This window comes from Malaclemys terrapin, chromosome 8, assembly GCF_027887155.1.
Source record: "Malaclemys terrapin pileata isolate rMalTer1 chromosome 8, rMalTer1.hap1, whole genome shotgun sequence".
NCBI lineage: Eukaryota > Metazoa > Chordata > Testudines > Emydidae > Malaclemys > Malaclemys terrapin.
In genome coordinates, this window is record NC_071512.1 from 32,806,825 (window position 1) to 32,830,521 (window position 23,697).

The 23,697-nt window shown below is 42.6% G+C and overlaps 1 protein-coding gene across 2 annotated transcripts in view; it reads left to right on the forward strand.

Annotated features, from left to right (window-relative positions):
• Positions 1–22,816, forward strand: part of FGF18 (fibroblast growth factor 18) — a 107,760-nt gene extending 84,944 nt beyond the window's left edge. For both annotated transcript variants that reach the window (XM_054036481.1, XM_054036480.1), the window contains one exon: positions 21,822–22,816. In XM_054036481.1, the coding sequence (XP_053892456.1) occupies positions 21,822–22,088 (267 nt within the window). In that variant the 3' untranslated portion in view covers positions 22,089–22,816. The remainder of the gene's footprint in view (positions 1–21,821) is intronic.
• Positions 22,817–23,697: the final 881 nt, after the last annotated feature.

Here is a 23,697-nt window from a genome sequence, read left to right on the forward strand (position 1 = left end):
GAAGTGTGTGTGTGTGTGTGTGTGTGTGTTAAAACGGGAAGGTTGGGGAAAAAATAAATCCAACGGCATCAAAGAGTGAAGGTGTTGGTTATTGTCCAGGTATGCAGTCCTGGTTTACAGGAAACGGGGTGTCTTCTTTTACAAGAACTTCAGTGGAACTCTCCATGCAGGGTGGGAAAACCCCTGCAGGAAAAAAGGAATTTTTTAAGGGCCAGGACTATCTGGTGGGAAATACAGGATGGAGTTCTTAAAAGCACTCAGCACTGGCCTACCTGCACCAGAGGGAGTCTTACTACTGACTTCTTTGGGAGCCTTGGGAAAACCCACCCATAAAGCACAGATTAAATAAAAACACTATGTCACGGTAACATTAAGGGTCTGATTTAAATAGAGATGAAGAAAGATTCCAAGGTAAGGTTGGAACTGTGCCCTTAACTCACCTGAATGTGCCTATGCAGCACGCATGGTGCATGATTCCCCTCTGCATGTCTGCACTTCAGATCTCTTCTCTGCAAAGGGATTCTCTGTTGCCAGTCAGTGTGAGTTCTGAGCATGGACCAAATGCAGAGGGTGCCACAGAGAGCTGCGGGGCCGATTAAAAAGGTGTGCATGTGGCAGTGGAGAATTCTGCCCGTAGACCTAGAGCTGTATCGAACTCTGCCCATATGCTTTGCAGGGGTTTGTTGGGCAAACATTTTCCTCCCGGTTCAATGTGCATCAGATTTGCCCCCCTGAGTTTGGGATTAAAACTGACCCCAAACTTCAAAACGATGTGATAATCAAAACTATCAGATTTCACTTGGCTTTGGGTCAGAACTGCAAATTTCACAAGGTTTTGACATTAAACAGTCAGTTTTACCAGGTTCACTCAGTCCTGGACCCAGGCTCATTCAAAAGCCCCATAAACCCTAGCAATTCCTGGGCTTAGCACTGAGCTTGCTACAAAACCAGAACCAAGGAGTGTTTGATGGAATCTGAACTTTAATCTCATACATTTTTTTCAAAGCTCTCTTTTGTCATGAACTGTCCTGACTGGCACTTCCTTCAGAGGCCAGGCTTGGCAGGGTTTTAAATTACCTGGCTTTTGTGAGTTTCAGTCAGGGCCCTTTTTGAACTGTAGTGTGATTCTTCATATTCAATGAGATTTGTTCTTTAAGTGAGCTGCTCCTGGCCCCTCTCCCTCCTCCTTTCCTTTCTACACTGTCTTTACACTTCTCTTCCTTTCCCATTTTAATTGTCTGTGTAGACACCCCAAATGCCCTTGAACTCTGAGGAACTTTGGATGTAGAACTCAACTGCAGTATTGCTAACTCAGACTGTTCAAAGATCATGAATCTGGCTTCCCAAAACCATGAGATTGGCTTAAAAATGTTGAGATTTGAACAAAAAAATATTTGGGTTTTTTCTTCTTACTCAGGTCACATTTTCAGACTTTCCTCTGCAGCCATGAGGGCAAGAAATGTACTCTTTTTTTTTTTTTTTTTTTTTTTTGGTCAAAATAAAAGTGAAATTTTCAAGCAATCACTTGATTCCAGAAGCTTATGATAAGCTCATGAGAATTGGCAACACTATGAACTTCATAGTTTCCCCCAGTCTGAGCTGAATGCTTGGGTAGTTAATAAGTGCACTGCCTTCTCTCCAATCAGCCTGATTTCTGAATGCTTCTAAACATTACACACCTCCCACCCCACCCAAGTTCTACTGGAGCATTTTGTGCATCCAGAACAATCAGAATTAAATTGGAATGTTTCTTTCATTGATCACATGCTAGCTCAAGGTACTGTACATCCCAAAAGTGAGATGACATAGTACATTGCAGTGACTCCTCCAAAATGGTAGGAGTTTATACAAATAAACTGGATCTTTAGGGTATTAACATTTGCAAGTAGCAGTGGTTCTTGTCATGGATCTATATTTTCAACCATCTTTTTGTCAGAACAGCTCTGATGTTGGCCATACAGTTGGATGAAGAGAAGGAGGTTGTTTGAGGCACAAGGAGGTGGAGTATTTCTGAGTATAAGGGGCAGTGTGGAAAGAGGCATGAAGATGAGAAGTGAAGATACAAACAGAGCATGTAAGAGGGATGCTTGTAAGGAAATGAGAGCAGAGATCTCGACAGAGGCAAGGCTGTGCTGGGTCACAGAGGGGAAATCTTTGAGCACTCTGATGCAGAAGGTGAGATGAAGTAGGTGGAGGGATTCCAGGAGAGGAGTCACATTGTCAGACTGTTGGGAGGAGAAGAGCAAGGGAAAGACAAGGAGAGACCAAGATGTGGACAAGGGTTTTAATGGCCAGGATGTGGGAGAAAGGTTGGATTTTTTTGCAAGGATGTAGAGGAAGAAGCAGCAGGACATGGGAGGAGCCTGGATGTGGAAAGAGAGGAGATAGGGAGAGCAATGGCAGTGATATTGGTAGAAGTGGGTGAGGCAGAGCATGGGAGGAAAGAAGAGGAAGTTTGAATCTGAGATGACCACGGGATTTCTAGGGGGAGGTATCAGAGGCACTCGGATACACATGATAATGGTACAAGTCAGAAGAGAGTGAGAAATCTTGCTATTCTATGTAATAAATGGACATATTGGCATAAGCAGCTAAAAGTTGCTTTAATTCCATTGGGGCCCAGACTCTGCCCTGGGATGAATATCTGTGACTCTTTTAAACCAATTGGTGCCAAGGCTCTGATGGCCCAGTTTAGCTGACAATCTATAATAATCATGCCATGGGTTGTGAAAAGAATAGCATGCTGGATTTACATATGTAGTCTCACTCGCGTTCACCGATCTATGGAGCATTTAGTTTGTAATATTCAGAGGATATGTATTGTGCACACATTTTTAGTGTTCATTCTGTCTGGTTTTGGTCACAGATTTCATACATGGAAGTTATTAAGCATATGTAAACACCCCCTTAGTTGATGCAATTGGATTCAAATTTGGCTACTTTGCCAGGTAGAACGTTTTCAACGTTAGACACTGTCAGCCTGACATGTATAACAATAATGTAAATATTTAAGATCTGAGCTAAGCTGCTTTACATTACGTTCAGTTTATATTGCCTTCAAAGCACTGCAGGTTAATACAGATAGATACTCTTGGGCAGACTGGGGGCAGGAATTTTTTTACTTCAGCCAAACTATGGGCAAAATTTTCCTCCTGGTTCCATATTTTGGGTTGCTTATCTGCAGTCTGGAACTCAGCATTGGGTTTTATGAATGCGGCTTTCTTTGATTTCAGTGGGAACCCTTCATGTGGAACTGAATTTGCAATATAACAGCACACAGGGCAATGTACAGGGCAGCTCAATGGTCTAAAGATAGTCTGAATCACATTTTAAGTGCATATCAAAGTCTCTGCCTATCCTAGGTGTTTCAATAGTTACTACAGTGATAGGCTCTAAGTACTAGAGTGCTGGTACCCAAATGCTTTTTTTTTTTTTTTTTTGAGTTTTCACTCTAAGCTAGAGCTAAATATCCCTATTGACAGCCATTTACTCTGTTATTTTTTTTTAAAAAATATTGGCATTGGAATGAGAAGTGACGTACATCAGATTATATAAGAAGGAAACGTTTTCATACACTGTGGTTACAGAGTCCACTTCCCAAAGCAAGAGCAGTACAACTGGCCACCAAGCAGAGTGAACTATGCAAGTTACTTAGGGCCCAGTCCAGATCCTTTGGAAGTCATTAGAAAGACTCAGGTTAACTTTGCTGGGAGTTGGATCTAGCGCATAGTACGAGTTTTAGGGGATCTTTAATAATGTAGAAAAAGTAGTAAACAGGAAATAAAAACGAATAGGAATAATAAAAGGTAGGAAGAAGGGGAAGAAAGAGAGAGGGAGCTCCTGCAAAGCTGTAGCACAGGTCTGAGTTGGGGAGCACAGCCCAGAGGGAGGTGGGGAACTGTTTGTAAAGCTTAGCTTGGAAGCTCAAAGCAGTTGTTCTTTCCTTCTTTCTCTCTCTCTTGTTGCTATGTTGTTTTAGTTTCTTTAGCTCTATCTGTGCATCATACTCTTCCTGTTTGAGAGACGCTGGAAGGCATCTTTTCATGCTTTGCTTGTGAGAGAGGTCCAGATATCAGCTGCTTGGGAACACCAGCTCACTGGGGCCTGATCTTGCTCCCATTGAAGTCCATGATAAAATTCCCATTGATTTTTGACAGGAGAACGATCAAGGGAAGGCTGCTGGTAGGGACATAATGGGCCAAATCCTCAGATGGTATAAATCAGCATATACTCTGATTCCAGTTCACACTAGCTGAGGAACTGACCCATTGATTCTTCAGTTCTAGTCCATTGCTAGTCTTCAGTCAGTTGAGTAGTAAGGGATAAATATTTTGATCTCAGTTTTCTGTTTTATTCTGATGTCTGTTGTGCTGATTTCTAAGGAATTTCCTTAGCAAGCTCAATATTGTCCTCGGATAGAGTTTTTAAGTGTTCATTTCCTATCTCAGGTTGAAATTTGCTTGCAGGCTAAATCTCACAGTATCATTCCTTTACCTCTGCCTCTTTTATTGATCTGCAATCGGAAGCTGGCTGAAAACCCTTTTAAGAGAAAATATTTGATCTCAAAACATTTGAGTTAATTTAATATCTTCATATGCTCAGGGAGCAACTTTCACTGTAAATTCCTAATGGTCTGGCCGTCATATTTTTCTTAGGCAGCAGCTGAGTATGTTGTACCCTTACCATGGCTGTGATTCTGAAAAGCTTCTTCTGAATGCCTCTTCCTTCTGTTGGTGCAGGTGCATGGTTCCTGTTTAATGCAGACCATCTCTGCATCCAGGAGAGCATTGGGGTAGGGTTGGGAGGATATTTTAGCCGCTAAGGAAGACTATTTTGCCCATGTTGAAAAAGGATATTCCTGTTCTTTCAGATCAAATATTGAGATTAAATTATTTACTACAAATTCAATCAATCCCTTTCAGGATGGAGACATTCACCCCTGAGCAATGGGCAGTGCAAGACACAGTTTAAGTGGAATGGAAGTGTTGCATAAGTCTTGCATTGGGTCCCTGCACAGGCGTGAATTTCACCCACCCAGGCACGTGGGTTTCCTGACCAGATAATCACCACATTCTCCCAAGCACAATTTTTGTTTCTTCTTTGTATTTAAGCATCTTCCAGGTTTTCTGATCCCCCCCCCCCCCCAGAATGCAAATGAAACTATTTGGTGACACTGGGTAAATGCTGTGACGCATTAACTTGTAGGAAACAGGCAGAGCAAAGCACTTCTCTATCACCTTCCAGAAGAGGCAGCTAATGAGACACGGGTTGTGGTGAACCTCACTGTTGTCCATGGACTGCTTCTGCTTGGCTCTCTGGAGTGTTCTTGGAAAGTGAAGTGAGGGTCTCTTACGAGAGAGTAATTTAGAAGGGAGAAATTTAATTTACCATCTAACCACTGCAAAAAATGACTCGGTTGGTGAGGCAATTGCAAGGCTACTTTTAAGCACAGAAGATATTGCTAAAAAATAGGATTTGTCCTAGGCAATTTCCTATGTTGTATTTTGTTATGTAAAGAAAGGTGGTAGGTTTTTGTAAAAGGTGATAAAGTGCTTGCATTTGCTATACACCTCCATGTCAACAGAAAGAACTTTGTCATTTACAGACTGGATCAGCTGTTGACATTATTTTTTAAGAAAGGTACCCAATTCGGTTGCGGGATTATTTCCTTTCTTCATCCTTATGAGCTGAAACACACAGATCTGCGACTGCCCTGCAGACAATCAGTAACTGCCTGTGCTGAGGCTAAACCCTACCCTGATATAAACTCAGGTGCCAATCATGTCACTAGGATGTTAAGCTGTAATTTGTCCCTTTCTGCATAGGATTGTGTTACTGTAAATGGAATCTTATAATGTACAAAGCCAATTTCTATGTTTATTCAGTATGAAGCCTAGGATTTGCCAGACCAGACCACAGGTCCGCTGAAGCCAATGTTCTGCCTCTGGTCATAATCAATACCTGATGCTTCAAAAAAAGTGCCGTACACCCCACCCCATCAATATATTTAGCCAAATAGGTCATATTCTATGTGGCTGGGTGGAAATTACTTCCCTACCCTTGAAGGTAATCATTTTACATCCTGAAGCATGAGACTCAATTAGATCTATTATGTTAGCATACATAGATACAGATGTTAAGGGTCATGAAATTATCCTGACCTTTTGCAACCCAGCTAGGGTGTTTGATTTGATGGACTCCTGAAGGAGTGATTTCCACAGTTGACTACACTCTGTATAAAATCAGAAGTATTTCACTTCATTTACTCCTTCTGAATTTTGAATTAATTAACTACGTAAAGTTTCTATTTATGGCACAGGGCAAAAGAAGGAAGTGACTAGTTTTATTATTATTGATTATAGGAACCCTTAGCACTCAATTAGAATGCCTCCCCTTCATACTTCTGAATTCAGCAATCAAGTTCACCTGCAAGACTCCTTTCCAAGTGAAGCAATCCTAGATTTGCTCTTTCACATACATACATCCTATCATACTGCTAATAATAACCTGCCATGATGTTAGAAAGGATGACCTTGTGATAGAGGTGATGGACTGGGAGTAGGTCCTGACTTTGCCCCAGACTGCTCTGTGTGACCCTAGGCAAATCACTTAACTGTTATGTGCCTCAGTTTCTCCATCAATAAAATGGGTTTAATGATACTTTAAAGCTCACAAGGGTGCTAGGTGACTTAATTTGTAAATATTAGTGAAAAATTTGAGATCTTCGGATCCATTGAGATCCTTAAGTAAAAGGAGAGTTTAAAAAAAAAAAAAAAAAAGTAACCATCTTTTCCTTCTCCGGACCTCTTCATTTTATTCTGTACTTTCCTTAAGATGTGGTGATCAAGACTGGACACAGTACTTCAGTGCTCCCGGTATGGGTGTGTATATCCCCCAATGCATATGCACAAATCAGGAGTGTACATGCACACATACAGCTGTGCTTGTGTGCACTATGAGGGTGTGTGTGCGCATGACTATTTAAAAAGTGGGCCCCAAATCAATATGTGCTCTTGTTCAAAATAACATCTTCGCACCATACTTTATATCAGGGGTCGGCAACCTTTCAGAAGTAGTGTGCCGAGTCTTCATTTATTCACTCTGGTTTAAGTTTTCGCGTGCCAGTAATACATTTTAACATTTTTAAAAGGTCTCTTTCTATAAGTCTATAATATATAAGTAAACTATTGTTGTATGTAAAATAAATAAGATTTTTAAAATGTTTAAGAAGCTTCATTTAAAATTAAATTAAAATGCAGAGCCCCCCAGACCGGTGGCCAGGACCTGGGCAGTGTGAGTGCCACTGAAAATCAGCTCGCATGCCACCTTCGGCACGCATGCCATAGGTTGCCTACCCCTGCTTTATATTATTTTCCATTGCCTTTGTAAGGCAGTTAGACATCCTATATATATATATCATTAACTACTGCAGTGCACTGGCGGTCATCTTTATTGAACTGTCTGCCATGACTCCCAAGTATTTTCCTCCGAGGACTCTGCAAGTTCAGAGGCCAGTAAATTGGAGAAAGTGTTTGTGAAATCGAGTAACTCTTGGCATACAGTTACAGATGTATATGGTCTGATTTACAGTGCTGTGCAGCAGCTGAAATTGCATTGCATCAAGAAGGATCTTTGTGGTTATGGTTTCAGGATTCCTTGGCATAAATTCAGAATGCAGAACACTGGAGATGTTCATGAGAGGTCTACCCCATTACTTCACATAAAGGGCAAGAACATGGCTTGGGTCTCGTCTGCCTGCAGCCTTGCGCTTGGATTTCTCAAGCTGCTGGAGGGCAAGCCCTTCAAGAGCAGCCTCTGAGAATCTGGTGGTAGGATCAGCCATAGCGACCTACTTGGGAGCAGTGGCAGATTAACGCCCAGGTCCATGGGGCCCAGGTCCACAGGGTCCATGGCCAGGGATCCCAGCCAATTTGCCCCTCCCCCCAGCAGGAGTGCCAGAACCTGGGTAGACGTGTGTGTGTGTGTGTGTGTGTGGGTGGTGGGGAGGGCACTGGAACTGGGGCCCTTCCCCCTGCTCCTCCTCTTCCCCTGAAGCAGGAGCCAAGCAGTGGTAAGAGCTGCCCAGGGAGCCAGGTTCACTCTGAGGAGTCCCGGACCCTCCACGTGCCCTGGGTGAGGGCCAGGGTGAACACGAGCAGCTGCCAGTCCATGTCCCCACCCCCCAGGGCATGCTGCTGCCAGTGGGACCCGAGGTGGGGGCTCCAGTCCAGCCTCCTGCCCCCTCCCTGGGGCCTGACCAATGCTCTGCAAAGAGGGGAAGCCCTGCCCCGGCTAGGTCACAGGCAGCAAGGAACTGGGGCAGGGAGGACTCCTCCCGTGCAGCTCCCACTGCTACTGGCCCGGCCTCAGCAGCTGCCACACTCCGCCCAGGCTCACTCAGTGCCTGTGCCCAGCTCCTCTTGCCAGGTCCCTCTTGCTCCCAGTGACAGGTTGCCACTTCTGCCACCTGGGCTGTGTGCCCAAGGCAGCAACCACATGCAGCACCACTCCTCCTGTTGCCTCTGGCCTGAAACTTGCTGTTTCGGGGGTGGGGGGACAATATCCCCTCACCCCCCAAACTATACCCATGCTGCCGCCACTTCGCACCTGCCTGAGGCTACTACACCTATCTTAAAAAGTGTGGAAGCATGGCCCTCCTGAGCCTTCAGTGCTGGCACCTCTGGGCCCCCAGGGTGTGGAGGACCCAAATGTTCTTTGTGCCCAAGGCCCCAATAAATCTTAATCTGCCTCTGCCTGGGAGCTGCTCCACTATCATGCAGTTCTCACCCATCCTGCTTGTCACACTGCTGGGACTTTCCAAGCTGTGAATAAGTTATGGGGTGAGCCCTTTAAGAGATATCCACTTCCTTTCCTGCCACAGCCAAGAGATGCCATGGCTTCAACTTGGCTTGGGCCTACCCTTCCCCTACTGAGATTTTCTGTTCTGGGTGGGGTGAGCTCTTTGACATCCCTCCAGCTTTTGGTTCCTTCACTAAATTTCTCCTAGTGTGCCGAGGAGTAGGACCCTTGCAGAAAACCATGGGTCACTGTGCAGATTCTGTATAGAGAGCCCTACGTTTTCAAAAGTGATAAGTGATTTTCGGTGCCTCAGGTTTTGGTTCTTAACTTCAGACACCTGGGGCCTGGCTGTCAGAAAGTGCTGAGCCCCTTTTTAAGGCTTCTCAAATTGAGCACCCAAGAATGGAGGCACTGTTTAATTCATTGTCAATTATTACAATAGCAACCAAAATCACTAGTCACTTTGAAAATGTAGACCATGTGTGTGATCTAATTATGTTTGGAAGGATTGGATTTTTATCTGTAAATGTCAGTAAACATGGATTTCACTGTGTACACACAAACCTACGAGAAATATTTCTGTTGATAATTGAAATTTACAGATAAGCAAAGTAAGAAGGATGCTGCTTGAGAACTCATTAGAGTTCGATTTAACGATTTTAACTTTGTATATGTTGATATGTGATGTGGACAATTTTTGTTCCAACAATTCTAAAGCTTTAACTTTTTGAATCTCGAAGTCTACTGTCATTAAATAATTATTGGCTGATCCCATATAATTTCCCACAACTGAACATTTAAACAGATAAAAATAGACAAAATAATTAAAACTAAACATCAATATTATCCATCAAAATTACACAAAAATACAAATCAAATTCTGCCCAGCCAATGTATAATATATAGTATGCTATGAAACCATGTATAATAATGAGGAATCAAAAATACACAATTCCAAAGGAAGCCTTTTGAGTAACAGCTAGACGCAATCATTAATTTACTGACCCTTGCAGTCCCTTCTATCCCTATGAGGCTATGATACTGTACCTGTCACATGGGGATGGCATTAGAACAAGAAGCTCAGTGGCAGAGCTGGTCAGGACATGGGGAATTTTCTGCAGAAGATGTCATCATTTCTTTAAAAAAACAAAAATACAAAAACTGAAACGCTTTTGGGTTTTAGCCAAAAAGCAAAGAACCGTTAGTTTTCATTTTTTTGACATGTCCATCTTTTCCACAGAAGGCAAGCACTTTCCCTGAACTTTTTTAATTTAGTCAAACATCCAATTTTCCATTAAAAAAAAAAACAACAGTTTTCACCCAGCTCTGCTCAGGGGTTCTGGGTTCAATGTTTGTGAATCAAAGTTTTCCTCATTTTCAGATGGGTTTGCACCCTCCCAAATATCACTTTGTGATTCAGCTGTGAACAAGCCACAAGAAGATGATAATCAAAATGGGCACATCATAGTATTTGTCTTGAAACTGTAAATTGTCCCAGTCTCTCTTGAAGGGTGAGAGTCTCACTGAACCTTTCAACAAACATGCTCTCCTAGGTTGTAAAGAAACCTGCAGCTGGGCAAGTTTCATGGGGCCTGTTGTTTGTTATTAGTTGTGAAGCACCGGCAATGTGCTCAGTTGAACAAGACACAAAATGGAGACCATCCTGAAGAACTTCCAATCCAAGATGGGTGGGATGTCTAACAAAAGCTTTGCACAGCATTACGTGTGAGGCTTACTGAATGAGATAATCTTTTTCAAACAGAGAAACCTTCAAATGATGGGGGCTTCTATCACTGCACCTTGTTATTATCTGAACTGTTCATGCAGGGGTTCTCTTGCTGCAGAAGCCAAGAGAGGTGCAGGATTTGGGGTCCCACAAAGCCTGTCTGCACAGTTGCATTTCTGGAAGCATAAATAAGAATCTGCCTAGCCCTCCCTTTCCCACACAAAGCTGCTCAGGTGGCTTAGTGCCCCAGTTTAATGCGCGGGGAGAGGGGTGCTGTTGCACCTGATAATGCTTTCTCTCAGTCCAGTGGCACAGAGGCTCCTGAGAATTTCCTATGAGCAGGAAGCTGTTAGTGGAAGTAATGCCTAGCTCGGAGAAGCACTTCTGCTACAACAACAAAGAGCCCTTTGATCCTTTCCATTTGGAGAACTTAAAACAAGAAAACAAAACTCCAGTAAGACCAAGTTGGGCTGTAAAAGGAGAGGGGGAGAGAAGGAGCACCAAAGAACTCGGGAGTGTAATTGTAGAAGTAGCAAATGTTTTGGCACTTTGATCTGCTTCGTGTCAGTTCAAGATGTTTCATGTTTAATACCGGAGAGCCATTCACCAAATGCTCTGCACAAACAATACAAGGCCGCCTATTGGTAATTCCAGGGCATTTGGAGAGAGACTGGCTCAAACTCAGCCCTTTTAACTCCACTGAGTTTAGTTACATCAGGGGTGACTTTGGCCTGCTGTGCATAAAAGGATCCATTTACAGAGACACCTCATTGTGAAGTGGTAGCACAGGGCAGATGTTACCTTGCTGAGCCCACTGGATAAAGAAGCTGCAGCCATATGTGTTCATTATCTCATGACCTGGTAGCAATTTTAAAATGTGGGACAGATCTTCAGCTGGTGTGAACTGGAGATGCTCCATTGAAATCAGTGGAGCTATGCCAATTTACCCCAGCTGCGGTTCTGGCTCCTTTAATCCAGCAGGGTTTGTTTTCTCCTCACTGCAGTGCTGTCTCTTGCCTTTATACAAGCATGAGGGATATATGAGAATTTTCTCTGGGAGCTGGAATATAGATCAAGCTTTTTACACAGTAGTTTAATGGAAACTTATCAAAGAATAGCTAACAGTTACCACATCTTTGTGCCTGGATTAGGGATGCGTTTAAAAAAAAAAAATCACTGAATTAATATCCCAGGAAAGGGTTTTTCTAGTACCTGGTTGTTCTCCTCACTACTGGACTGGGACACTGTCCCTCTTGTAGCCCCAACTGCAAGGATCCAGGTTGCGATCGCTCTTCTCAATGTAGATCACAGAGTGAGTTGGAAGCTGAACCTTCTGACTGGTGCAGGCTCTTGCAGATGGATGCATGCGTGCCAGATGCAAGCAAGAGGAGGCTGCTGCAAATAGTCTCTGCTTTGAGAGGGAAAGGGAGAAGGAAAGCAGAGCAACAGCAGCTAAAACATTTATGCATTAAAGTTTCATTTGCCCACAGGCTCCCCTACAAGAAAATGCCTTTCATGTGGGCATATAGCAATGGACTGCATAGAAAATCACATCCTTGGTGTTAGATGGTGGAGTGTTTGCTTCCAAATCAGCAATGGACTGTAAGGTTGGGTGTCTCTTCACTGAGTCCTGCCCCTGTTGTTTCTGGGAGTTATGTCACAGCTTTAACTAGCATTGGTTGGGAAGATGCTTTTTTTTCACTCATAAAAATTCTACCTGTCAAAGGCAGAATATCTATTTGTGATATATGTGATGTATCAGGCATCTCTCTAGTACCTGATATATCTATGGGTATGGTAGGATAGCTACTGGGATTGGGAAGATGTTTTGTTTGCATAGATTTTTTTCCCAGCCATCTTTAATGAACATTTTCTCCCCATACGCATTTCCTTTGATAGCTTTTGACTGTCTTGTGTAATTACCTGTGATTTATAGTGATGATGTGTAGTGCCTAGGTGTGGTGTGGTGACACTGTGGCCGGGTGTTCGTATCGTATGTCAGGCGGGGAAAAAAACCTCCATAGCATGCCTAAAAAAATGTGCTTGAAAAGATTTGTTCCAAGGAACTGAGATTGCCCGCCTTCATTCTGGAATGACATTCCCGTTGGCGGTTTGTAATAAGAGTTCATTTCTTGGCTTATTTTTACATAAACCTTCAGGCATTTATATTCATTCATGATCGCAAGACTTCTGTCTTATTAATGGGTCCGTGTCAGCAATACAAATGTTTGATAGGAGTATGTTTTGAGGAACTATGAGCAAAGGGATGGTCTGGTGGTTTGGGCACCAGCCTGGGATTTAGGAGGTCTGGGTTTAATTCCGTGCTCCACCACAGATTTCATGTGTGAACTTGAGCAAGCCACTTAAGGCTAAATTCACAAAGGGATGTAGGCACCTACCTGCCACGTTAGGCACCTGGATCCCAGAATCAGGTCCCCCTGGGATTCTTAAACCCCCCACTCATGTGCCCCTGAACCCTGTAGGTGCTTAAACTCTCTTGGCACCTAAATTTTTGCAGTAAAAGTGCTCTAGGTGCCTGTATTTGTGCCTCTGAGCATGCGCATTGCAGCTCCGCACCAGGAGTGTGGATGCCTAAGCCCCAGAGTGATGCACAAACCACAGAAGATGGGCATTCCTCGGCCTAACTCACCTGCACGACTCAGTCCAGTAGGAACTTACACACAGTGGCTGAGGAGGGGGACAGGAGGAAGTCCCTTATAACATTTAGCCCAGTGGTTAGGACTCACCTAGGATATGGGAGATCCCTGGTTCCAGTCCCCACTCAGGCAGAGAAGGGATTTAAATTGGGATTTGTCACCTTTCCAGGGAGTGCTCTGACCACTGGGCTGTGGGATATTCTCATGGGGGCTCTCTCCTGTTGAAACTCTTCCACTGCGGACAAATAACGAAAGAATAATTGGCCAGAGAGACACCAAGCATGAGAAGGACCCTGTAGCCTGGTGGTTACAGCACTCACTTGGAAGGTGAAAGACCCTGGGATCCAGTCCTCTGTGTCAATGACTTTTTAAAATTATTTATCCACAGTGGAACAGCTTCAAGAGGCGAGCCCCACACCAGTGTGTCCCATATCTCCGGGGTTAGGGCACTTGCCTGAGAGGTGGCAGATTCCTATTCAAATCCTCTTTCCCACTCAGGTGAAAGGGGGACTTGACCTGGTGGTCTCCCACCTCCCAGGTGAGTGCTCCAGCCACTAGGCTCAAAGTTCCAAAGCTGCTGCTTGCAGCAGCATTATAGGCACCTAATGCCAAGAGTGTTTGCAACTTAGGGTACGTCTATACTTACTTCCTGGTCCGGATGTAAGCGATCGATCTTCTGGGATCGATTTATCGCGTCTTGTCTAGATGCGATAAATCGATCCCGGATCGATCCCGGAAGTGCTCGCCGTCGACGCCGGTACTCCAGCTCGGCGAGAGGAGTACGTGGCATCGATGGGGGAGCCTGCCTGCCATGTCTGGACCCGCGGTAAGTTCGAACTAAGGTATTTCAAATTTGCGTACCTTAGTCCGAAGTGGGGGGTTAGTGTGGACCAGGCCTTAGACTCCCAAGCAGAGGGATGGGCCTCCCCAGGCCCATCTCTGAGGGAGGGGCGGGGCTTAGCATATGCCCCTTAGCTTGCCTTCTCCCATTGGATGCCTTAGGTGAGGAGCCTCCTAGTTGGTTTTTGTGAATCCCATTCCAAGTTTCTCTCTCTCTCTCCTCATTCATTGTATAAGGAACCCAGGCACCTAACTCAGAGGTTGTGAATCCCAGAGGTTTTGTAGATGGCTAAAAATTAGATGGGGTGACACTCAGTTCCCTATCTGTGCAGTGGGGATAACAGCACTGCCCTACCTTACAGGGGTTTTATAACGAGAAATGCATTAGTGATTGTGAGGTGCTCAGTTGTTCTAGTGCTAGGGACTGTCCATACATTAAAGAACACATTGTTTGGTGATGTTTTTGAAGACCCACCCACCAATTGTAACTCTTCGTAACCCTGAAACAAACACGCACAAGTAAGGACCCACTCACCCCCAATGTGTTACATCATTTTTGGACAGCCTCATATACGTACATATGATAGATAATTTTCTTCCTGAGAGTTGGCGTCTACAGAGCTATGCTGTTTGACACCAGCTGAGGAACTGGCATGATAAGTAAAGAGGATATGATAGAGGTCTATAAAATCATGACTGGTGTGGAGAAAGTAAATAAGGAAGTGTTATTTACTCCTTCTCATAACACAAGAACTAGGGGTTACCAAATGAAATTAATAGGCAGCAGGTTTAAAACAAACAAAAGTAGTATTTTTTCATACAACACAGTGTCAACTTGTGGAACTCCTTGCCAGATGATGTTGTGAAGGCGAAGACTATAATAGGGTTCAAAAAAGAAGTAGATAAGTTCATGGAGGATAGGTCCATCAATGGCTATCAGACAGAAGCTTCTATTTGCCAGAAGCTGGGAATGGGCGACAGGGGATGCCTCACTTGATGATTACCTGTTCTGTTCATTCCCTCTGGGGCACCTGGCATTGGCCACTGTCAGAAGACAGGATACTGGGCTAGATGGACCTTTGTCCTGACCCAGTATGGCCATTCTTATGTTCTTAAGTATAAAGTAGTTTGTCAGTATAACTGAGTTACATTGAATGTGTGGGGAGAGGGTGGCAGATCTCCATGAGCTTTTCAGTTACTATCTAAAGAATATAGGAGATAACACTCCAACCCAAGTTATTTTTCTGGCTAAGGAGCATGTCCCAAGGAAGTAATAAAAGTTGAATGGGGCTAGCTTGGGAAAGTGAAATAGCCATAGAACTTGTGTCAGTTCTTGTGAGGAATCGGCCCCAGTAGCCCAACTGTGCGACTGTTTGACAACTATTGTACTTAGCACATTTCACTTCGGAGGCTCTCCAGTCCTTTATGAGCAATCCACGTACAGCAGTAATGCAGCCATCTCTGGGGAGGGTGGTGGTGGCCAGCCAGCACACAAGCACTCTGCACAGTATTAGGCAAAAGACAAAGTAGGATCCTAAGCCTACGTAAAAGGGTGGTGTTTAATGTATAAATGTTATAGATGAAGCTGCCTTTCCTTTTACTGGAAATTAAAGTTTGGGCCTGAACCAAGATCCTGGATCTGAGCCCTTCCAATTCCAGATCTGAACTCAAACTTCAGAAGTAGAACGTCTCTCTCTGGTCTCTACCTGCACTGTGTCCTAGAAAGGTGCCAACCCAGCATGAAATTCACTCCTGTGCTGAGGGTGTGCATCAGGCTTGTGCTACTACATAAGTCCTATTTTGTGGGCTGAAGTAAAATTGAAGTGGTGTGCAGCTTTGGGCCAGTCCCATGCACTGCTGTGAATCTCCCCCTCCCACACTGCATAGCAATGTAATCATGCAAGGGACACACTGCAGTGTCCAGCTCTCATGTTTTCAGGGATTCTATACATTTAAAGAATCTTTCTCCGAATACATTGCACTACTACTTTGTATTTAGAGTGCATTTTGCCAGCTCAGTATCTATGAAATTAATACATACTGTAACTTGGCAGGATCTCTCCATTGAAGTCTACTTGAGTAGTGTGCAACCCAATATCAGCAGCATATGTTTGGACTAAGAATTTTTTGGAAAAGACAGTCAGTTAGAATAGAGTTTTTTTTTTTTTTTTTCTTTACCCTCAAACAGCTAGTTCTTGCATTTTGACATTTAAACCTGGTTGGGGCCATTTCTCTTTTCTTTCTCCTCCTCTTGAATCTTCTTAAGGGGAGTTCTGTCTCAGGAGGTGGGGGAGGGGGGGTAGGAAGGTGAGAGTGTGTGTGGAAGGCGGGAGTTTCAGGACAAATAAGACACCAAGGAGTACTGAACGCATTTTTAGGTTGGGGATTTACTGCTATTTTCTTCTAGAGGTTTAAAATGGAAGCTGCTTGTGATTTAGGAGCATGAATCTGAGGACTGTGCCGCAATTCAGGAAGGCACTTAACCATGTGCTTTATTTTAAGCCTGCACTTAATTTTCATTGACTTCAATGAGACTTAGTCAAAGCTAGGGAAGTTCTGAAGTGCCCTTCCTGAACTGGTGTCTGTACCAAATAGCATTTCTTAGAAGCTTGTCTAGGTATTGTCATAGGAGACTCAGTCAGTCTGGACTGCACTCCAGAAAATCACCATGCTGAGGGTCAAATGCAATGCTGACATCATAACTCTTAGGCCCAAGTTCTCTGCTGAGTGCTTTGGTGTGGTAACTTGGATGGGCATTGAGGTTCTCACTGGAAGAAGGGAAATGGACCCACCTTCCAGACTGAGGATCCTCTCAGCAGATAACTCAGCGTAGGCTCTTTGGCATTAGCACCCTTGCTCCCCGACACCTTCCCAAAAGACTGGAAGTTCTGTGAACCGGTGGAACTTTTAGCTTTTTTGCTGCACTAATATCCCCCAACCAACACAGTGCACTGGGTGTCAAATCTCTCTTTTCTGACTCCCCAGTTCCTACCCTCTTCTTCTGTGTAAGGGAACTGCATCAATATTGCTGTGTGTTGGACCATCTGCATCCCTGGAGGCGGGCGGTTGGTTGGATGGATTGTCCCTTAGACTACAGAATCTGATTGGAATGAGAGGAGAATAGAGGGAAACCAAAACAATTTTTTGTGCATCAGACACCTTAGACTCCTTCAGGACTCCAGTCATGTATTTTACTGCTTTAATTTCAATATTTCAGCTGACTTCCCAGGAGGATGGTGGGATTTTGTTCAGTTGAAGTGCATTGGAATTGAATTAGCCAGTTCCCTCCCTGTTGTGTCTCCAGTGAAGGCAATGCAGTTACACTAAGTCAGCTTGGCCCCATATTGATGACATGCTCTGGCTTGACAAGAGACATGCTCATATATTCATACAATGAGGGCCTGATACCAATGAGAGTTTTGTCACTGATTTAAATGGGAACAGAACTGGGCCTTAAATGAGTGGCAACTGTTGAAATTAAGGTGACATTTATAAATTACTTTATTAATAATCCCTAAAGGATGAATAGAAATTGCTTTTTCACTAATAGATTATCTCAGGGACAGATTACATGATGTAGAGACCTTTCTATATAAGTGATTTATGTTCTATATTCCCAGTCTATCGGGGTTTATAACAGATGCTATAAAATCATCTGTCTGTCTCTTCAACATGCCCTAGCACATATAAGAATGATTTACTTGGAGAAAAGCAATTTCTGTTCGTTATCCATGAATTATCTTAAAGTACGTGTACATGCCACCTTAATTTCACGTTGTTATATGATTTAGTGCCTTCTTTTCCAGGCTAAATTTATTTTTATGGACCTTATTTGCTTCAAATTAGCCCTGAACCTGGCCTGAAGTAGTATCCTCTCTCCCTACTCTTCATTGCTCTTCTGTAGACTCTGCTGGCAGATTTCGAGACATAAACACAGAAAATACCTTTTAATAATAATTTTAAAAGCCCCAACATTTTCTTCTTTTCATTCCAGTCTCATCCCTGAGTATGTCTAAGTGTTCCACAAGAAAATGACATTGCAGTGCAAGCAGAAAGCCCCAAAATAGATATATTAAAAGTGGTCAAATTTTCATAGCAACAAGGTCATGGGTCAAATCCAGGACCTTTCTGCAAATGTAGGGGAAATGAGCTTTCCAATTCCCTGCTATACCTAATAGCTCAGAAGAAATTTGGTTGGTTCATCAGCACCTAATTTTGTGTGAACTTGAGACTCAGCCACATTAGTGTTTAAATTGTATTAATTGTTGAAAGGTATGTGCCGGGCCCAGTTTTGAGTGAACCGGGGGCTGTTTCTGGCTTCACATTGAAACCTGGTGGAATTCTGCAGTGTCATCTGTTTTCTCGCTGTGGTTTTGATTGAACTCTGAACTCAAAGGATGAGCCCCGGTGAACTGAAACCACTGGGTTTTGCACAGCCCTGCCATTCCTCAAAGCATTTGTAAGCTCAAAATTATAGATGATAAAATATGACCTTTATGTTTTCCCAAATATGTAGGATGCTAGTCAGTAGCAGAGCTGGCTTCAACCCTTGTCAATGTGCATGGACTCCTGATTATGTATATTTGGTGGGCAATGTATATTTCTGGGCCTCTTCTCAAACTTTTCCCTCGTATGATTCTGTGTTGCTATTGTAGAATTGTTTATGATCTCCCCTTACCTTCTTAAGGAGACAGGTACTATACAGTTTGTGTAGCAAACAAAAGGCTTTGACAAGATGATATGTTAATGGTTTCAAGTTTAAAATGACATAAATGCATCCATGAATAGAAGATCTAAGGGGGAATGGATAGTTCTGGAGATTAGTGATGAATTATGGAGCCTTTCCCTTTCGGTTGCCTCTCTGAATCCAGCCTGGGTTGCAATGACTCTGAGTTACAGCTGATTTTGGTAGCTCATACAAAATAATTTCGAGATCACAGGTCTAATGAATTCTAAACCAGCTCAGATTGGCTGTGCCTTTCTCTTGACTCAGATTCTGAGATTAACAGCATCTGACAAATTGTACCAAGCTCTGCAACCATTTTCTAGACAAGCGTTTAGAAGGGAGCAGACTGAAGAGTACCAGTTTTACTCTGTGCTCATGTCTCTGGAGGTGAATGGCTGGTGCTATTCCCATCTGTTCCACCTGGCCCATTTTCAGACATACATAGCGATTATTCTGCCAGAGCTCTGTGATCAATCCTTTGCCTCCTGTGATCTGCTGCAGCTTCTGTGCAGTGACATGTTAATTTTATTTTTCTCAGGCATTTGGAGAATTAATTTGCTAAGGACTGAAAGGGCTTTGACTGTTTTGATTGTTCATAGGAAATTGTAGTAATAATTCTACGTATAAGTTATTCAGTGTAGTATAAGCAACTTCTTATATAGTGCTTACCAACCTTTGGAAAGCACTTTGAGGGCTACAGATGAAAAACCCTATATTATTTATTAATTAGTTGTAGCAATCTAATCCAGCTCCCATTGAAGTCAGTGGGAATTTTTCCTTTCGCTTAAGCGAGTTGTGGATTAGGCCCTATATAATGTTCCATATTTTGTTTATGGTTTTGCCCCTTTTTGACATGAACAGCTAGTTGACGTCTGGGGGCTTGTGGGTGTTCGAATTGGGAGTAGAAAGTGGTGGTAGTCAGGCATTTCTCTGATGCAGTTTTGTATATATACAAAGAATGTATGAAGTCCTGTGTCTTGGAACACAGAAGGAATAAAATAGCAAGAAACAGCTTCTTTTTCTCACAGCACCAAGAGTGCTTTTTTTTTTTTTTTAAGCCTGCACCCTGACCTGAAAAACCTCTACCCAGGGTCAGTGACATGCATTTAGCTGCTCATTCAGGCTGCCTCTCTCACTCTGTTCTTGTCTGACCTCAGTTTCCGAGATCTCTCATCCCCCGACCTTCCCCTATCCAAAAGAATGCTCAGTCAAAAGATCCTCCGCAGGTTCACACACACCTTTTGTCTTAGGTGGTACTTACGCTTACAGGTATGTTAATTGAAGGGTCAGTTCACACCTATCAATCTCAATGGGGTATTAATTCAGCCCATAACAAGGTTTCACCCAGATCATAACACTATTGTGAAGGTCCTGTAAATATTCCCAAAGATGGGATGGATAGTTATAGTTTTGATGTATTTAGAAAAGAAAAAGAAATTAAAGAAAGACTTGATACAGGAGGCATCATCTGACCTGTGATTTGTTTCATGGACTGTTCCAGTTATTCAGCCGTTAAAGATAAAATAGCAATATATTCTGGCATAGGATTATAGTGTTTGTAGGATTTCCACTTGGCTGAAATACTTAAATATCCTATTATGTGATGCCGTGACTCTTGCAGTGCTGCTGCATGCATTGTATAAATTAGAGATTTGCCTGAATCTAAACCACAGATCAAAATGCTGCTGGAGTTCCAAATCCAGATCTGGTTTAGAATTTTGCAAATGGTCCCAACTGTAAACTGGGCTGAACCAAAACCCTCAATAGCATTAGTCCCAAATGTTGGGATGTTTGGCATCTGAATTTCTAGTAGAAATGCCCCATCCTCCATTATAATGATCGCCCTTGAAAAGGAGGCTTAGGAGACCTTCCTGAGAAAGTGAGCCTAGTGCTCTGAGTACAGGCCTAAGAGTTCCAGTTCTGGCTCTGATGATGGCACCGTCTGGAGCCTGAGTCGCCACAGTAAAGTGATGTAAAGGTAAACTTTTAAAAGTAAGTTCTTTGATGTTTGGGTGTCCATTTTTACTCCAAGATTAAAAATAAAAATAGAGGCCAAAAGTTAGGTTCTGCAGTTCGGCACTGAAATAAAGAGCCTGAGACGAGATTTTGAAAAATTGGTACGTAAGTAAATAGCCAGATTTTCAAAAATGCTGAGCAACCCAGATGTCCCTTTGATGTCAGTGGGAGATCTAGGCGCTCAGCACCTTTCTGGGGCTCAGCTCCCCATCTCTCCAATGAGAATACCAATCTGCACCTCCCAGGAATCGTATGGCTAGTTAATGTTTGGGTTGCCAATGGGCAGTGCATTAGAAATTAAGGATGAAATTTCAAAAGCACCTTAGTGGGAGAAGTTCCCCATTTTGCATGGGTGTGGTGGGTTCAATGGTGGTTGGGCATCTAACTCCTAAAGCATTTTTGAAAAGAGCAGTCTAAATTCTGGGGGTTGGACTAAATGAATACTTAGTTCATGGCAAGCAGGGGTGTAAATCTATTCGGCACTATCCTGCCGCACACTAAGCGTTTTTGTGGACCCTGCTGCTGTGCATTAAAAGTTCCCTAATGCTCTTTGATCTACCCCGCTTCGAAATGGTAGATTGACACCCCAGCTTGCTGAGAATTTAGGACTTCTCTAAACAAACATTAAGTGTTGTTATTCACCCTGTTCAAGATTCCTGCAAGTAGCTCTTCTGATGTATGCTTCACAGAGGGATATGTTTTACCGGGACAGGCCACAATGGGGGAGGTTTACGAAGTTAGGTGACTACTTGGTATTTGTGTCTTTGAAAATCTCCCTACAAAAACTAGATCCTTGTGTTAGGAGTGTTTTTTTAAAAAAAAAAAAAAAAAAAAAGAAAAGAAAACAAAACAAAAGGCACCCTTGAATCAAACAATAGTGTTAATGGTTCATTTTGAATATTTCAACTGATATTCCTTCCCCAACCCCCCCTTCCAGCTACTGGACTGCAAGCAGGAGAGAACAGGATCAGATCCTGTAATTGCTCTTTTATGCAAAATTGCTATTTGGCCAAGGGGTTTGCAACTGATTGAAATGAATCTTCTTTCCCTTTTGCAGCCGGATGGCACCAGCAAAGAGTGTGTCTTCATTGAAAAAGTCCTAGAAAACAACTACACAGCACTGATGTCTGCGAAATACTCTGGCTGGTACGTTGGATTTACCAAAAAGGGAAGGCCACGAAAAGGGCCCAAGACCCAGGAAAACCAACAAGATGTGCATTTTATGAAAAGGTACCCAAAGGGTCAAGTGGAGTTACAGAAACCTTTCAAGTACACCACAGTGACCAAGAGGACTAAGAGAATACGACCTACCAACCCCAGTTAAAAGATAGACAAAAACAGTGTCACAATAATAAACCACAAAAAAACTACACCAGAGGAATATTTTTACATTAAAAATAAGGAAGAAGTTCTATTTTTGTACATTGTGTTTAAAAAATAATTAAAAAAATTAAAAAAAATAAAAGACTGGATGGCAAACGCTGGGGGAAGCTGTTAGGGATTTATTGTGACTTGAAAAACAAAATGAACTGCTCTATTTAAATTGACTTCTTGTTGTTGACACATAGGTGCTTATTTCTCTTTTTTGGAACGGACAACATTTCAAGCAGATCCCCAGAGGAAAAACAATTAATATTAAATAAAATAAAACCAAAGAAAACCAAAGTTCTTTCCCAAAGTTACTAAGACCCTGCCCCGAAAATCACCAGTTTTGCAGTAATCTATTTATTGTCTGCTGCAAACTGTCCCGAGACAAGATGGTGTGTGCGGCAGTGATTGAGTTTCCGTGGAGTTCTCAATGCATCGATCTTCTGTAACCTTTCTGATGACATAAGGTGTCACGGCTCTGTGATCCTGCATTATGCTCAGTTCTGGAGAATGCTGCTAAATACATTCAAGTGACTAAAAGTGACCTAATACACCAATGATAAGGGAATATTTTAAAACCAGCTATATTATATATATTATATATATATAAGCTATTTATTTCACCTCTCTGTATATTGCAGTTCCATGAACCAAGTATTACTGCCTCAACAATTAAAAAAATTATTTAAAACACATGTACATATTGCTGTAATTTACACTTTTTGATTATTGCTATGAACTTTTATCCTTATATCACAGTGGTAGCCACTCTGTAGTTAAGGTCGGAGCTAGCTTTCCATTATACGCTTGATTTTCAATCCTCCCCCAGTTTTCCCCAATAGAAACCTGTCTTTCGTGGCCTAATGGGCTGAGCACTATGTTGGGAACCAGGAATTCACAGAGTTCTTCCACCACTGAAACTTTGTCCAGACTAAGATTGAAAGCTGTGTTGTTAGATCTTGTTTGTTTGCTCAGTCTAATGGACACTTTCTAAAACTCTAGTTTTATGCTAATCTGCCCCATAGATCTTTGATGTGACCAGTTTAACATACACTAAAGTACAACTTGCCTTGTCTTGACTAGAGTTTTAGAAGGCATTATTTGTTTCAGGCTAGCCAATATAGTTTAATATTATACCTTTAAACCCTAGAACCTTGACTTCCTTCATGTCCGTGGGTAAGTCACTTAACATTTCTGGACTCAGTTTCTCCACATGTAAAATGAGGATACCAACCACTTCTCTACCTTACAGGGTGTTGTGAGTATGGACTAGTTAATGGTTTTGTACTGTTTTTGGACAATGAAAACCCTTATGTAAATGATAAATATTGACGAGAAACATTTGGCTACAGAATAGCATACATCAACTAGGGCTGGCAAGCAATTAAAAAAATTAATCGTTATTAATTATGTGATTAAACAATACTAGAATCCCATTTATTTAAATATTTGTGTATGTTTTCTATATTTTCAAATATATTGATTTCAGTTACAACACAGAATACAAAGTGTACAGTGCTCATTTTATGTTTTTAATTACAAATATTTGCACTGTAAAAAACAAA